This window comes from Passer domesticus, chromosome 4, assembly GCF_036417665.1.
Source record: "Passer domesticus isolate bPasDom1 chromosome 4, bPasDom1.hap1, whole genome shotgun sequence".
NCBI classification, from domain to species: Eukaryota; Metazoa; Chordata; class Aves; order Passeriformes; family Passeridae; genus Passer; species Passer domesticus.
The window spans coordinates 48730853-48746880 of record NC_087477.1 but is presented as its reverse complement, the minus strand read 5'-3'; the positions used below and the strand labels follow the sequence as shown (position 1 = coordinate 48746880).

General features: G+C 34.9%; 1 protein-coding gene across 4 annotated transcripts in view; it reads left to right on the top strand.

Moving 5' to 3' along the window:
- The window catches only part of GLRA3 (glycine receptor alpha 3), an 82695-nt gene that overhangs the window by 30208 nt on the left and 36459 nt on the right, over nt 1–16028 (top strand). For all 4 annotated transcript variants that reach the window (XM_064417736.1, XM_064417734.1, XM_064417733.1 and 1 more), the window contains exons 4-5: nt 11573–11796; nt 14702–14784. In XM_064417736.1, the coding sequence (XP_064273806.1) occupies nt 11573–11796; nt 14702–14784 (307 nt within the window). The remainder of the gene's footprint in view (nt 1–11572; nt 11797–14701; nt 14785–16028) is intronic.

Here is a 16028-nt window from a genome sequence, read left to right as displayed (position 1 = left end):
TAAATAAACTTTTATAATTGGCACCACTTAGGATCCAGCCTCATCAATTTTTCTGTTATCAAGCTGAATGGTAGCATTAGATCTGTGCATGTCTCAATATTCACAAAGATATTCATGAAGTAAAAATTTCACACACATCCTCTTGACAAGAAAAACTCTTATTGCTTCACACATATAAAGGAAAACCTAGGACGAGTGTTTCCTATTTTACATGTTGCTGTTATTCCGGGATTTTTACACAGAAGTATTTAGAAATCTGGAAGAATAAAAGATTAAAAAATTGCGAAAACCCAGACTAAAATTACTATTTCATTATGATGAAATTAACATAACATATTTAATGCAAATTAACATGTGAAGTTTTTCATTTGAGATAGATAGTAAAAACCTAAGCACATATAACATTAAAAATCTGACAAATCGGTTGGATTGCTTAGTCACATAAATTATAATATATATTGGCAATATGGGAACTATATCCCACAGGAAAGCAAATACTTTACTTACTAATGCAGTGGAACTTAAATTTCAGCTTTTATCACAATACCCTGAAAAGTTCCTTTGAGAGTTTTTGTAGCTCAAGCTGTTCTCAGCTTGTATTCACACTGTATCTCCCAAAGCCAAAATATTTTGTGATCGTTAAGAGCAGCGTCATATATATTATTGGCAATTACCAAAAAATAAAAGATTATTCAGTCACACAAGGTCAGAATAATATTAGTGCCAACATTTTCAAGTGCAAATGTTCAGAGTCAGAATACTGAATACACAAAACAATTAGTCTATTGGGTACGTAGTAGGCCATACCAAAATGTCTGCTTTTATCCTAGGAAATGTGACTAACAAACTTGCTCAAGGTTTTCTGAGTTTTAAAGGTCAGATACAACACTGACCTTCATGGAGATTTATAGCAATTTTTACTCAGTGTGTGTTAATATGCTTAGCATAATGCTTGTGCTCAAAGTGCATTGAAGGGAGCGCTCACAGAGAGATGTGATGGCAAATAACAACAGTGTAGACAATTAATGCTGAATTAATTAATTTCATTTTAATCTAACACTCTTAATTAATCTCAATTAACAATTGAAAACCATATGTCTCTTATTTGGCCTTACCGCGTTTTTGCTCAGGGGTATTTCTTGATTCACTCTGAAAAGAATTCAGTGTTGATAGGAAGCACATTATAGATCTTTCTGTATTTCCCCCACTAATGAGATTATCTTGCACTTATAAATAAAATGTGTTTTTAAGCAATATCAACCCATTTTTAAGCCACAATAATTACTATTCTTTCATCAGCCACAGCTCTTTAATTTCTTTAGTTTCATCTTTCTTCAATAAACATTTCTGGTTTTGTTCTATTGTACCTATTCAAGGCTGTCTTTCAGTAGATTGCTTGGAAGAAGTGTTCCCTTGTACACATTACAAACCTCAGTGCTAAAGAGTTTCATCAAGAATTTTTCCTCAAATGAATCATTTAGGCTGATATCTCAAATACAAGGAAATAGATGCTTTTCTTTACTGAAAATACACTGAAAAATATGTCCAGTATATATAGCAATGTGTTAATACTGAAGTGTGAGGAAGAAACCCCTATGCTTTATATCTCAGATGAATGAAAGTGAGGCCTCACAATAATGGCCACTTTACAGTTTCAGAATTAAAAAAAAAAAAAGTCCCTCTGACAATCAACTCCCTTTTATCAAGACACAGAAAAAATTATTGTTCTTGTGCAAGTTTGGACATCAGATTATATAACATCCTTTATTTTTCATGCACTGGCCTCTGCCACCCTGATCCTGGGTTACAGAGTCAGGAGCAGACAGAGGTTTAATAAATTCTAGTGGGTCTACAGCTGTCCAGTTTGTTACATGTCCAGAGTAATCCAAGCAAATCCTGCTGCTGAACCTGCATTCTAAGCCGAGATATCATATCACCATCCTGAGATACAGGATCTATTCCGTATTATAAGGAAACTCTATAGGATAGCCAAAGTTTGTTTGGAAAAACACATCAGTACACATAGAAGATAAAGTTAGCAAACAAATAGCTTTTTGCTTTTTTTTTTTTTAATTTAAAAAGGAATTCCTGTACCCATTGGTTTTCCAAGCAGAAATGGAAAGCATTTTTATGTACACTTCTGCTCTGGAACTTTTAGTTTAGGATAACTTTTTAGACAGGAATCTTGGAATTCCCTGGAAATTGTGGTGGAAGATATCACATAAAACACTGGCTGGCTTTACAACAGCATAACAACATGGAGAGGAACAAGAAAATACGAGGCAAAGGTAGAACAACCATGTTCCAGATGTCTCACCAAATTGCAAGGTGTGACATGGCATTGCATTGCAACAGCAGATTAAGGGTGATCTGTTGTATTGCACATCACTAACAGGTGTTGAGGATGTGTTTTCAGAGGTGCTGGTTGGGAATGAGTTCAATTTGAAGCTGTGCATAGAAACATGAGTTAAGTATCTGATTTGCTGATATATCCAGAAAATCTCTCTACACTACTACCAAATGTATACAATACCTTCTGCTTTGACTTCCTCATCCTGGAAGAAATGTCAAATCCTGTATACAACTATCTATATCACCTTCAGGTATAAACATGTTTTGAAAACATTTTATAACCCATTAGTCAGAGACTGTTTCTTAGGTCTAGGGAAATGGTAGCAGTAGTAACCTTGCTGCCTGTGCACTGGGTCACATGTTTTTTAATTCTTGTTTATATTAATGGAAACCTAGCTTCAAATATTTTTTTGCCTCATTTGAAGAAAAGGCTGAATCCAGACCTATAGTTGCCTTACTACTCTAAGCTAGAAGTAATTGTCCTGGTTTATCTAAAATAGATAAATATTTACCAGTACAGGAGTTATAATCAGCTCATCCAGACATACAAATGTATCCTTCTTTCTGGTGCATTTTAACAAGCATTCATAAATAATTTGCAAAACACTTTATAATACAGAAAGTTGAACAGCTCAGTTTATAAACACAAAGCTTGCTACTTCCCCATAGCACTTACTGCAATCATTAGCTACAGAAGACCTGAAGTGACCTCCTACATCATCAGCTCAAGCCCTTGCTACTGCATACAGTGCTGCTTTAAGTAGTACTCATCACCTGTTCTAATGCTTCCTAATACCAAAATGGTTTATTTACAAACTTATCAAAGGTTCTTCCAGAATCTTTATCTTCTCATTCCAAGGGAGACTTAGCATTTAGTTAATTTTTTATATCCTTTGTTTACCTAAAGTGATCTAATTTCTAGCAAAGCTGGGAAACAGTTCACACCTCTTATTTCTCCTTATCTGTGTTTGTTTACATGATTCCTCTTCCTCTGGTCGCTCTTTTTCACTTAAAGGGAAAGCCATTACTTGTACAGCACTGCTCTATGAAATCAGGTGGCATTACTCTCATCCCTCCCAGTATCTTCTTACTTACTTCACATTATTATATTAGTCTTTTCAATCTATTTGAAGGCTCTAATCAAGTAGGCTGTTCCTAAAAATCTACATTCTGATATAGCAATTACAGCATTATCCAGAAAAAGATGTGAAAACATCTGATTTGAAAGCTGAGTTCTACTCAGTCACTACTGCAGGAAATGTTAGTATCTGTGAAAATAAGATTGTGGGATCACTACATAGCTCTGTTAAGGTATGCTCTTTATGAAGTTTCTTATTTTATTGCAATCGTGAAAGATTAACTCCCTTGGGCTTATGATAATGCAACATTCATGATGATTTCTATAACACAGATATCAGCTTAAAAACATTATCAAAAATAGTTAAATCAAAGGACTAGGTCAAAAGTAATAGTTTTAAAAATATTTTTACTGTAGTTTCTTCATGATAAGCATTTAAGCAAGGGAAATTAATCTCATCATGATATATGTGGATTTGTCCTTAACTGTTATTAATGCTAATGGGAGTTAAGTCCATAAATCCCCATCACTGTATGACTATAGCCTGTCTCCCTCAGTTTTGCATGAACTTGTAATTTACTAACTCTGTTTACATGCTGGAAAAAAGCTACAGTGGACTTCAGAATAAGAATTAAGAAAATAAAGGATTTTCAGATTGTCACCTTTGTTCCTAACTTCTGTTCTTGAGTCTAGTAAATATGCCCTGGAAAAGTTCTCAGTACAAACATTCTACATGACCTTGAAATTCTTGATTTGAATAAGTTTCAAAGCATCATTTTAGCATCAGTTAAAAACTCTGTTCTCCCACCATATCTTCATTCTATTCCGAATACTTGGTACTTCCTGCATTCTGGGTGTGAATTTTTAATGACAGCAGGCAAAGTAATCACTCAATGTGAAAGAGCTGTATGCTCAGTCTTCTATACATCATACCCATAGTGCAAAGATATATTTTAAATCATATATTAAAAAATAATTGAAACCATTTACAAATACTTTAAAATTAAACAGTAAAATTATGCAATTCATCAAAAATGCTTGTAAGAATCTGTTTGGGTTTTTTTTACATACCAGATTCTTTTTTTTTTTTCCATAGAAAATACACAGCATGCTACCAAGTATGGCCATTAAAAGCTAGCAGAACAAGAAGTACTATGACCCTGTGAATCCTACTTTAATTTTCTTTAAAAGTCAATATGATCACAGCAATGTATAATATGCATTTTCTACTGACGTGCTACTCCCTATGTCATTACTGCCATTACATCAGTAGTGTTAGACGTCTTTCTCCCTCCTCCCAAATGCTTTTAGATCCTAATACCAATTTAAAAAATAAAAGCACCTCATCATCTCTCAGGTAGTTTAATTTCTTTTTGCACAAAATAACCCTTATAATTTCAGAATCTCAGACATTGTGTGTGGGCCTCAGCAGCAGCAGCCATCTCCTTCAGCATAGAAATTGGGTTCTGTCTCCTCTCACTCCTAAGCACTTCCATTTGACCCTTTATCAAATTAACCATCTTACCCAGGAAGTGCTACTCTGCTGTTTAGATTCATCAGACAGGTGTCTCTAGACAGACATCTCCAGATTGGCACTTTCCTCCCTTTATCCAAATTGCAGGTAATCCCAACTCACAGGCTTCTCTGCTCCTATGCCTCTAGTGCTCCAGCTTGCTGAGGCTCTGAAATTCTCAGCAGTTTCATCCAGGACTGAAAAGCACTGCAAAGCCAACAAAAATCCCTCATCATCATTTAACCCCAGCCAGCAAACGAGAAACACACAGCCTCTCGCTTATTCCTCCACAAGTGGGATCAGGGAGAGAGTTAATTGGAAGGGTAAAAGTCAGAGGACTCGTGGACTGAGATAAAGACAGTTTAATAGGGCAAGCAAAAACTGTGCACACAAGCAAAGCAAAACAAGGAATGAATTCACTGCTTCCCATGGGCAGGCAGGTGTTCAGCCATTCCCAGGAAAGCAGGGCTCCATCACACATAACAGTTACTTGCCAAGACAAACACCATCACTCCAAATATGCCCCTCCTCCTTCTTGCCCCTCTACCCATTTCTCCCCCCCAGTATCTACTGAGCATGATGCCATATGGTCATATTGAGTATATTGCCTTAGACGGTGGGTGTTAGCCATGCCAGCTCCTGTCTCTTCCCAATTTCCCACACACCCCCAGTCTCTTCACCAGCACAGCAGGTGGAAAAACAAAAAAAAATGCTTTGGCTCTGTTAAAGAATTGCTCAGCAAAAACAGAAGAACACATCTTTATTATCAACCTTGTGCTCAGCACAAATCAAAACATAGCTCTGTAACAGCCACTGTGAAGTAAATTAACTTTACCTCAGCTCAAACAAGCTGCAGCCTTCTCCACAGTTCAGAAAGATCCCAACTTGCAAGCCTCTAGGCTTAGAATTTAATTTTGCTTAGGAGCAAATTTAATCCCATATCTTTCTTTCCATTAAAAAACAAAGAAACAAAGAAACAAAACAAAACAAACAAACAAACAAAAATAAACAACCAAAACAAACAGACAGGCATCCACCTCCTTAAGGCATTTCTCATTGGAAACCAAGGCAGTGTGAATAGATGCTAACCTAAAACTTTATTACAACCACTAAGATATTGAAGGTGAATTATAAACAAATGTATTGAAGACATGTAAGTGTGAAAAAATAGGTATTCATAATTTCTTGTTTATCTGTTTTTGATGATAAAACAATAATCTTCAAAAGCACTCCTGGAGAATCTGAATTTACTCCCTTGCTTTAAAAAATAACCAGTATTTACAGTGCCAGATCTTTCAGTCACTAGGTTTCTTTTTCTGTTAATGGATTTTCAAAACGTAAATGTATAGGAACATATGCAAGCCAATTTATTGGCATAACAGGTTAAAGAAGATTTCTAGTCTGACTTCCATCTACAAACAGTGTAAGCTACAATATGCCAGATCTCTCACAATCTTCTTTTTAGTTCCTCTATCTTCTTTTAAAAGATTTAAATTGAATGAGGTTTTAGCTACTTAACTCCTGGTAGGATTGAAGGGATATAATACTGAAAATTTGATGTTTCTAGTCAGCCATTATTAGCTCCCTTGTTTGCAATATATTTTTCCTTATTTTTGTGAATGTGGCTGCTCTACAGTTTCAGAAACTGACTATATTAAATACATAATTTGCATGTCTTTTGATGTATATCATATATGTATATAAAATATATACTAAATACAAATATAACAAGACTTTTCATTGTATATATTGATATTTTACACTGGTTTATTATTTCATTAAGTTTGAATAGTTTTACTTCAATTCCTAAATATTTATGAATATATCCTGTATACAACTATCATGTATATCCTGTATACAACTACCATGTTACCTTACATGGTAACAAGAATATTTCCCAGCTTAGCAAAATGTAGGGAAAATGTTTTAGGTGTGTGCCTGTGACTACTGTTCTGGTATTACTGTAGTATTATGAATTACAGTGTCTGAGATCTTTTAAAATAAGGATTCACTTTTCAATAAGTTACCTTTACTTCTACTCCTTTCATCATGGACCTAGTGGAAGGCCATAAAATTTACATTTCTTCTTTCTCATTTACTACTCATCTAGACCCACATGTACTTGTTCACAAAGTTAATTTCTTCATGAAGAGAGCAGGTTAGCAAATTGATACTGAATGGAGTTTGTGTCTCTTGAAGTTTTATTTAGTTGCCTGAGTGTATTTAGTTTGGCCTTAATAATCCCTAAGACTCCCTGAGTTGACTGTGAAGGTAAACATATCACAGGATTGCAAGAGACATGCATCTTTTTGAACCAGCAGCCAAAAGACAAAATAACTTGGGGCTTTTCAAATGCTACTAGAAAAGTCTTTGGGTAGACAAACAAATCATTCCCTTTCTCCTCAGTACTGGTACAGTTCAAATACACATAAAATTTTATGCGTTGCCATGGTATCCTTGTAAAACCACTAAATCAACATGATTTTCCTAACAGACCTCTTGGTGCATTTCATGCACATCAATAAATTTAAGGTCAATTCATATCTGATCAGGTTTGTTTAAGTTAGTAATATATTCCTTCTCATAGCCCACTTTATCAGGTGTTTAGACTGTAGGAGTTAGCAGGCCCTGCTTCTGGGCTTGACCTAGTTAAATTTACCTTTTATTTTACCTTATTTACCCTATTCTAGACAATGTCATACTTGTCTACCAACACAAGAAAGTGATCAGAGAATTTTAATATGGAATTCACAAAATTGTATTTGATCTAATTCAGTTATATTTCTCTAAGATGAAACAGAGGGTGATTTCAAATACATGTTTTCAGAAAAGAATTATAAAATAGCCCATTCAGTCACTCATTGAAGCCAGCCATATTCAAATGGCTAACATAAAATTCATTAATAACAAAATGAAATATATAGCACCAAAAATTCATGTGAAGAAATGAAAAATCTCAGAAAAACTTAACTTTTCACTTAGCAAGAAGTACATTCTGCTGTAGAGCAAAAACTTCTTCAGGGACACATCATTTGCTTGCAGAAAAAAAAAAAAAAATGGAATCTTTTGTTAACTGGGAACAGGGCAAGGACCAAATGAAGGCAGAGGCTTAGTGTGTGTTGTTTGTTCATGTAATTGTCATGTCCTTTATCATCTAATCCCTTATACTACTGCTTGAAAGTGCAAACATTTTTAAAGCCCCTGAGCTAAAGCTTAAAAAAGCAATTACATTGAACAAGTTTCAAAATGTGATTTTATTGTAATGAATTAGGACTTGGGAACACACAGCTTCCATCAAATATGGGAGTAGTATATTGAATCTTTAATTAATAAATATTCTAGGGCATGCAGTAGTAGGAGCTATGACAAACATTATTATACAGTATGTCAGGACTATAATTAATCTTTTTAAGAATAAGCATCTAGATATTAACTACCTTTGACTTCTGATGATTATATGTGAGCACAGAAACTAAAATCCAATATTGCTATTGATAACAAACCTGTTCACCAATTTTTATTTGAATGAGCCTTATGAGCAGGTGAGCAGTACCCTAACCCTCTAAGAAGGTTCACCTTGTGCTAAGGTTTTGAAGTATGGTGAAGCAAGTGCAGACCCATGTCTCACTCTCGTTCTGTAGAACCAGGGTACAGCAGCTGTTCAGAAAATTGCAGCCTTGAGGTTACAGATGAGACTGTGAAAGTCACCACAACTGAAATAATTATTTCTTCCTCTCCTCAAGGGACTTTTCTGTCATAGTTATTTGAATTAGGAGTCATTCTTCCAGGCAAATAGCACATGAGAAAAACAGAGCCTCTTGTAGGATAACAAATCAATCCAGGCAGTTTGATTCTGGTGTCCGTGTTTGCATCAAACAACCCTACTTGTTTAAAGTGGTTAGGCCTTGTGCTCATAATGTGTAATTATAAACTGAGATGATGAATACTTGTCCTTCATAAAATAACAGTCAAATACATCTCTTTCCTTTTGATAGACTAGGATTTTTTAAAGTGAATAATGAGTGCCAATGGCAGAGTTTTTAAGGGAGATAGTGATGAAAAATTTCTCCAGTTTCTTCAGTGAGAAGTTTAACCAGGACTTTTTTCATCTTAAAAGCTGGAAACAATTTAAACCAATAAAGTTTACTCATACTGACATACAGAATAACTTAATATAATTTTGAAAGGATTACATTGTTTGTCATTATCCATTTTCCTTTTTCCATTTGGCATTCCTGCTGTGCATTTTTCACCTGTTCTGTCTCACACATGTGAGAAGACCTTTACTCTACAACTAATCCTGTCCATAAAGTCTTCATATTCTACTGAGAAAAGTAAAGCAAGTAGACATACCTGAGGTTATATAATGTAAAATATAAAGCTTGGGTTGGGCTGAAATACAAAGTCCTGAGAGCTGCAGTGATCCCACCCCAGTGCCCCAGGTTTGGAGCTGTTTCCTTCAGTGCAAGGACAACCCATGCTGGGAAAGGCGGTGGAGCTATCACTGCTCCCACATCCTTCTTCCTCCTGTCCTTTCCATTTTATACTGCAATCTGGAATGGAAACTGGTATTACATGATATTTGGGATGTCATGCAAAGAAATAAGGATATTTCAGGGGTTATTATTCCCTCTTATTAGAAGACACCAAAAATATAGCTTTGTGAGGCACAAGCTTGTCTAAGAATTTTGTCTTACTTTGGAAACACACAGAAAATACAGGCTTGTTTCTATATCTGTAAAGTACAAATCCTGGTTCTGATTTTATCACATCATGGTACTAATTATAAAAAAATAACAACAGGTCCTCATGAGAACTTTTTATGACTTTTGAGGCTGTCCCTCCCCATGACAAAAAAGAAAATGTCTTTTAGTCCTTTCCTGAAAGGGGTTTGGATGTGTTCATGTGTGTGTTTTTAACAAATTAATTGACAGTTTATTTCTTTAAATGAAACAGCTGATTAACAATTCCAGCACATTTAATGTTGCATGCTTCCATTTGGTCAAAGAGCCTTTTTCCTCTGCTGGAAACATTACTCTGAATTAATTTCATTTTTCAGAGGTAGTTTGCTACTTACTTTCTTTATGCTAAATAATTTTAAAGTTATGTGACCTTAAAATTCTTTACTGGGACTTTCTCTATATGATTTGCAAATATTGGCAAGTATTGGCAATGTTAAGCATGTTAAGCATGTTTTTAGCATATTTGGCTACCCTTACTTACTCAGTCAAGTTGAATAATTAAATTGACCAAAACAGCTGGATGCTGAAGATATGAAAAACAGTTTCTCATTAATAAATGTTGCATATTGAGGTTCCTGTTGTCCTATATTATGTCTGTTGGTATGATTCTTCCCACTACATGGCTGCAAGCTCCAAGTCTCCTAAGAGAAATATCAATAAAATGCTGGATTTTAAACAGACAATTTCTACACCAATGGGGTTTTAACTAGTTAGTCTAACTTATAAAAACTAGTATCCATAGTTTTTGGCTACATTTTATTTCTCAACCCTGTAGACTTAATTTCCCATTCTGGCTCAGGAAGTTTTCTTGTTAAAATTAATTTTTATACTCTTTTTTTGACCATAAAAAAGTGATTGATTTTTACTTCTGTTGTATTTAGAAGTGTCACGTAAGGTCTGACAACTAGTTTCCATTTTCCCCCTGCAGCTAACCTATCTTTTTCTCTATTTTATTTTGATCTTTTTCATTAATGCAGTTCAAATAATGAGGAAAATCTTATTATGACCAATAAAAGTGTAGTTCCTATGCCCTTATGTTCAGTCTCAGTTCTAAATGCAATGTAATGAGAAGCCATTTTTCACCTTTATTTAAAACCAAGTATTTTCAGAGTGGTAAAGTTGTAAGAAAGTGGAGGCATAAATACATTCCTGGGAGAATGTATGTGAAAAATGACTTCCAGAAGTTTGAAGAACTCACTCATCTTTTCTATAAAAGCCCTCTTGATTTAGACAGGACTTTCTGTAGAAATTCAGGTGACTGCACTCGTAGCTAATCTAATTTATCATAAATATTTATAGGGTCTCTACCCTATTTGAAGAGAGGAGGAACATGTGCCCTCCTCAGACTGCTGTATGGCAAGCTACTGCTCACACAATGTTTCATAGGGAACTGAGGCACAGAAAGCCTTTGTGGTGGGTCTAAAACAAGTAAGGATTAGAGAGAGAGAGAGAAAAAAAAAATTAATTGAATTTCCCTTACAGTGGGACAGATTCTCACTGACAGAGAGAGAGGGAAGTGGGGATACCCCTGCCAGGGTTTGAGCAGAAAAAGGTAACACCATGAAACTATTTTTATGCTTCTCATTTCAAATTCAAGACAAATTTCTGATCAAGTAGGTAGATAGATAGGGTAGAGTTATATGGAATTATATGAACTGTACATGGAGGTTGGATTTCCTTAATTTAGGATTTTTTTCGATTGCCCTGAAATGCATCTTTATTCTTATCCATTGTGTCCCCACTAATATAAATAGGTATCATTCTGGCATTCAGCTAAGTAATTCTTTTGTCATCCACAGATGGATGGGGGATTACATGGCTAAGAAATGAAATAAAAGCTAAATCCCTATGCTTGATAAAGCTTTGCTTGTTTTCTCTTTTATTCAGGATTACCGAGTGAACATCTTTCTCCGTCAGAATTGGAATGATCCACGCCTTGCATACAGTGAATATCCAGATGACTCTTTAGATTTAGATCCATCCATGCTGGATTCCATTTGGAAACCTGATTTGTTCTTTGCTAATGAAAAAGGTGCCAACTTTCATGAAGTTACAACAGATAATAAGTTGTTGCGGATTTTCAAAAATGGAAATGTACTTTATTCCATCAGGTAAGTCTCTAATGGTTCTTTTTCAGATAGAAGCTCAAAAGTATAATTAGGATTTTCTAAAACATATATTCAATTGCTAATCATGCAGAACTATTATGTGTGAGTTTTGAATGCAGAATGTTGTCAGCATTCATTGTTTATATTAAAATAGAAAACGATCATTCATTAGGCATGCACACAGTAAAAGTAATAAGAAAAAATTATTTCCCATTTTAAAGTACAGGTACTGAGCTTAGAGGGACTGGGACATTGCACAGACCAAACAATCCTGCAGTATTACAATCTGAGTTGGCCTATATACCAGTTTCACAGTCTGTGGCCTCCAATGTCATGACAATCCAATTTTACTTCTTTTCCCCCTTTCTGGATATTGCAGTTGCACTTCAACATGAAAACATGGCCTGTTTGAGGAAGTATGACATTTAAAGAGTAGTCATTTACTCATCTCTGAAGATGGAGAGAAAACTGGAAAGTAAATTTTTGAAAAGGTTTTAAGAAGCTGAAAGCAGTAATCATAAGTATTGACAAAATCTAATTATCCCACTTCTCTTCCCATCATTTTCCTTTTAATACAGACATCAGTAGACATTTTACCACTGTCTTCAAAAAGCCCAATCTAATGAGAAACATTAGATATAAGTATGCTAATGCCCCACTAGATTTGGTATTGAAGCAGTGACTCACTTGTGCAAAATGTTACTCTTTTCAAAATAAATATGCTATTGTTCACTCAGTGTTTTGCTTTGCATGCTTTTATGACACTGAATTAATGTATAATTAGAGTATTTGAAGAGACATCAGGAATCTCTAAACACTTTGTATTCTGGAGAAAAAGAAAACTTTATGACTTGCATGGATGTGTCAGTGGCAAGAGTCTCCTTCCTTCTTCTTCCTTCCCTCCTTCCTGTGCCATTGGGCAGCACTTCTCCAAGCTTACACAAGGAGAAGGTTGGGTTAAAATTCTTATGAGGATTTCAGATCCAAAAGGAGGTTAGTCTGCCACTCTGGGAACATTATCAATCTTCAGTGTCACAACATGTATTCTATCACTAGAAACAGACTCAAAGTAGATTAAAAGGATTCCTTCTCTGGATTCAAGTAGAAATAGATCTAAATCAATAATCTGCAGACTGTCTGAGTTGCTCCAAGGGGCACTGGCTGTTGTTCCAGTCTATTCAAATATCCCCCTGCCTTGCCCTACTCCTTCCAAATGCACACAGCACACAGTACCCCACCACCCAGCTGAAACCAGTTTGGATTGCAACTTCAATACAGCTCAGACCAAGTTCATGGCCACATGAAATGGGCTGAAAAACACCAAATGTGAGAAGTAGTATCATATTAAGTTATAAAGGCCAACATCAACTGTACTGAAAGGAGAAACCAGATAGTTTCTCTGTTTCTTATGAAACCAGCAAGTTTATGTTGACTTGATTTAATTAAGAACTATTACAGTTTCTAAAACAGATTTAAAATCATATCATTGACATCTAGTTTAGTTTAGTTGAGTGAATTAACCTTCTGATAAGGGGAGATATGCTAATTGCTATTGTGCTGATATTAAAAGGGGGGAAAAAAAAAGTTTCTAAATTTGCTTCTTTCTTTCATTCCCTAATTTCTCCTCATCCCTCATATGGACAAGAAAATAATGGAAGGTAACAGTTCCCAGCTCAATGAATACTTAATATAAAATACTAAAATGTTTACTGAAGCTCAAAGTAAAGCCCAGGTGCCTCTGAAATAACTTGCTGTGTTAGCAGCCTACTAGCCAGAATTTGCCTTTGGAACTATTTGTAATAGCATGGGAATAAGGGATGGGTCTGACTTCCCTTCTCAGACTCTTCCCATACAGCTCTATCATTGTTTGCCTAAACAGAAATTATTGCAACAATGAATCAAGGAGGTTTGGCCACCAACAAAACAAAAAACCCCAACCAAACAAAAAAAGAGTAAAATAAATATACATACGTGCCAGCTACCATCCACCTCCCTTTAGCCCCCATGCCAAAAACAGGAGAGTGGGTTCAAGAGAGGGGGATTAGAGCCCTGCCATGCTAGATGAGCCTTATGTATAAGCAATTGAACTGTGTGTCCTCAGGTTTTTGTAGGACATTCTATCAACTGAACAACTGAACTGATTAATGAAGGTAGAGTCATGGCCCTGAGTCATGAACAGATAGATATCTAGGGAGGGAAAACATGTGCCATTATCTCTTATAAATTCTTCTTTCTGATTTCTCAGAGAAGTTCTACTTGAAAGATAAATTATTGTAAACAATTTCTAAATTATTATAACAAATAAAAAATAATTTTTTAAATTTAAAATTTAAAATTACCTCTTGGCCTGTAATTTGCAAAGAATTTTACAGGAAGCATTAGGACTAACATTGATGCACAGCTACAGTTCAAAATTGCAGCCATATTTTCATTTACCATCAATACCATAAAATGCTTCTTTAAGCCTTTGTGTTGACATTTTAAGCAATGTCAACTTTTAGGATAGTAACATAAAACTACTTTTCCACCATGACTGCGGACATATATATTATGAAAATCTTGCAAATTTGGATAAGTTTTATGCCAAGGGTTTGAAATACTGGAACAGTGCAATAAATCTGTTGCAGTACAAAAAGGCACACTGTTGCTGCAGTCCTTTAGACTTCTGATTAAGTTAGGCAGCCCTACTGAAAAATATAGTTTTCTGAAAGTCTGTAAATTTTTTTTCCATGCTGTCATACTAGGCTGAGTTAGATGGGTTCAGCTAATAGAGACCTTTTTTGAGACATTTCTACTTAAACCTGTATTCTGTTTCTAATTGCTTGAATTGTATTCATGCATTCTTCCTGCACAGTTCTATGGCTTTTTTGGGGGGTATGTTTTTAATGGTTTTTTTGTGTTCTTTCAGATTGACTTTAATACTTTCCTGTCCCATGGATCTCAAAAATTTTCCAATGGACGTGCAAACATGTATAATGCAGCTGGAAAGCTGTAAGTTTGCATAATATATTATCCTATACATACTTTTGCAGAGATTACAACAGCTATGCAGGAGGTAGGAAAACCCCTTGTAGTGATACAAGAACAAATTTTCAAAATGTATCTTCTATTTTATCAATAGAATCTGTGAAATATACATGATTTTAAGAGGAAGAGGTTCTTTCATACCTATTTGAACTGAAAATCAAGAGTTTTGTGTAAATCTGAAGTTACCATTAAATTCAGTGACAGTTTATACAAAATTTCTGCATATAGGGTTTCACCATAAGTCTTTCTGTGTTCACACATGCAGGAGGAAAATAATATGGAGAGCATAAAGGAAACATAAGAATAACTTAAAGAAGTGATTAATGGGACTTTATGTGAAATAAAATTATATTCTAACATATCATATACTTTACTTATCATTTACGTTTATATCTTGTCATTTAAAAGAGGATGAAAAGTGTAAAGCAGCTATGCCATTTCAAGGCACAAACACCCTCACAAAAGGAGAAATCAGCTATTCTGTCTGTTGCATTATATTCTCATTTTCATCATGATATGAAGTATTTGGGGATTGCTATTTCCCTTAAATTGAGGGGAATTTGAAAGAGAGCTGCAGCAGAAAAATCCTCCTATTGCTGCAAAGAACAAAAATAAAATAAAATAAAGTAAGGTATTCTTTGAAAGCTTCCAGCAATCCGAAGTTTGTCAAAATAAATGACAGGGGCAAGCCAGAATAAGAAGTATTCATCTAAAAGATCTAGATTTACAGTTTTAGGGCCAACAAGTAAAATATTTCAAAAATAAAAAAAATTGTGCATATAGAAAAACACACTGGATTATTTGAAATATATCATAGATCAGAAACACAACAAACATAATTTTATTAACAGTTTTTGGAGGTTTTTTCTTCTTTTACTGGAACAAAGCAGCACCTAGGGGAAGGGGAGGTAATTATCTATCAGTCAGTATATCAGAACTGTTTGTTGTATGGTATGCTATTTATAGACTATTGCAGGGTGAGCATAAAAGCCAGATCTATCTTTTATTACAATGGACAGATGGTAACATTATGAAGCAGCCTTTCAATATGAGGGCAACAGCTGAATCTGACAGCAGAAATTTTCTTGACTAAAATGGAGAGATCATTATTTGCTGCAAATGTCAAGGAATTTAGGACAATATTATGTATCCAGGGTTTGAGAAAACTCCACAGTCAACGTGAGCAGACAATCCTACTGATAACCTGT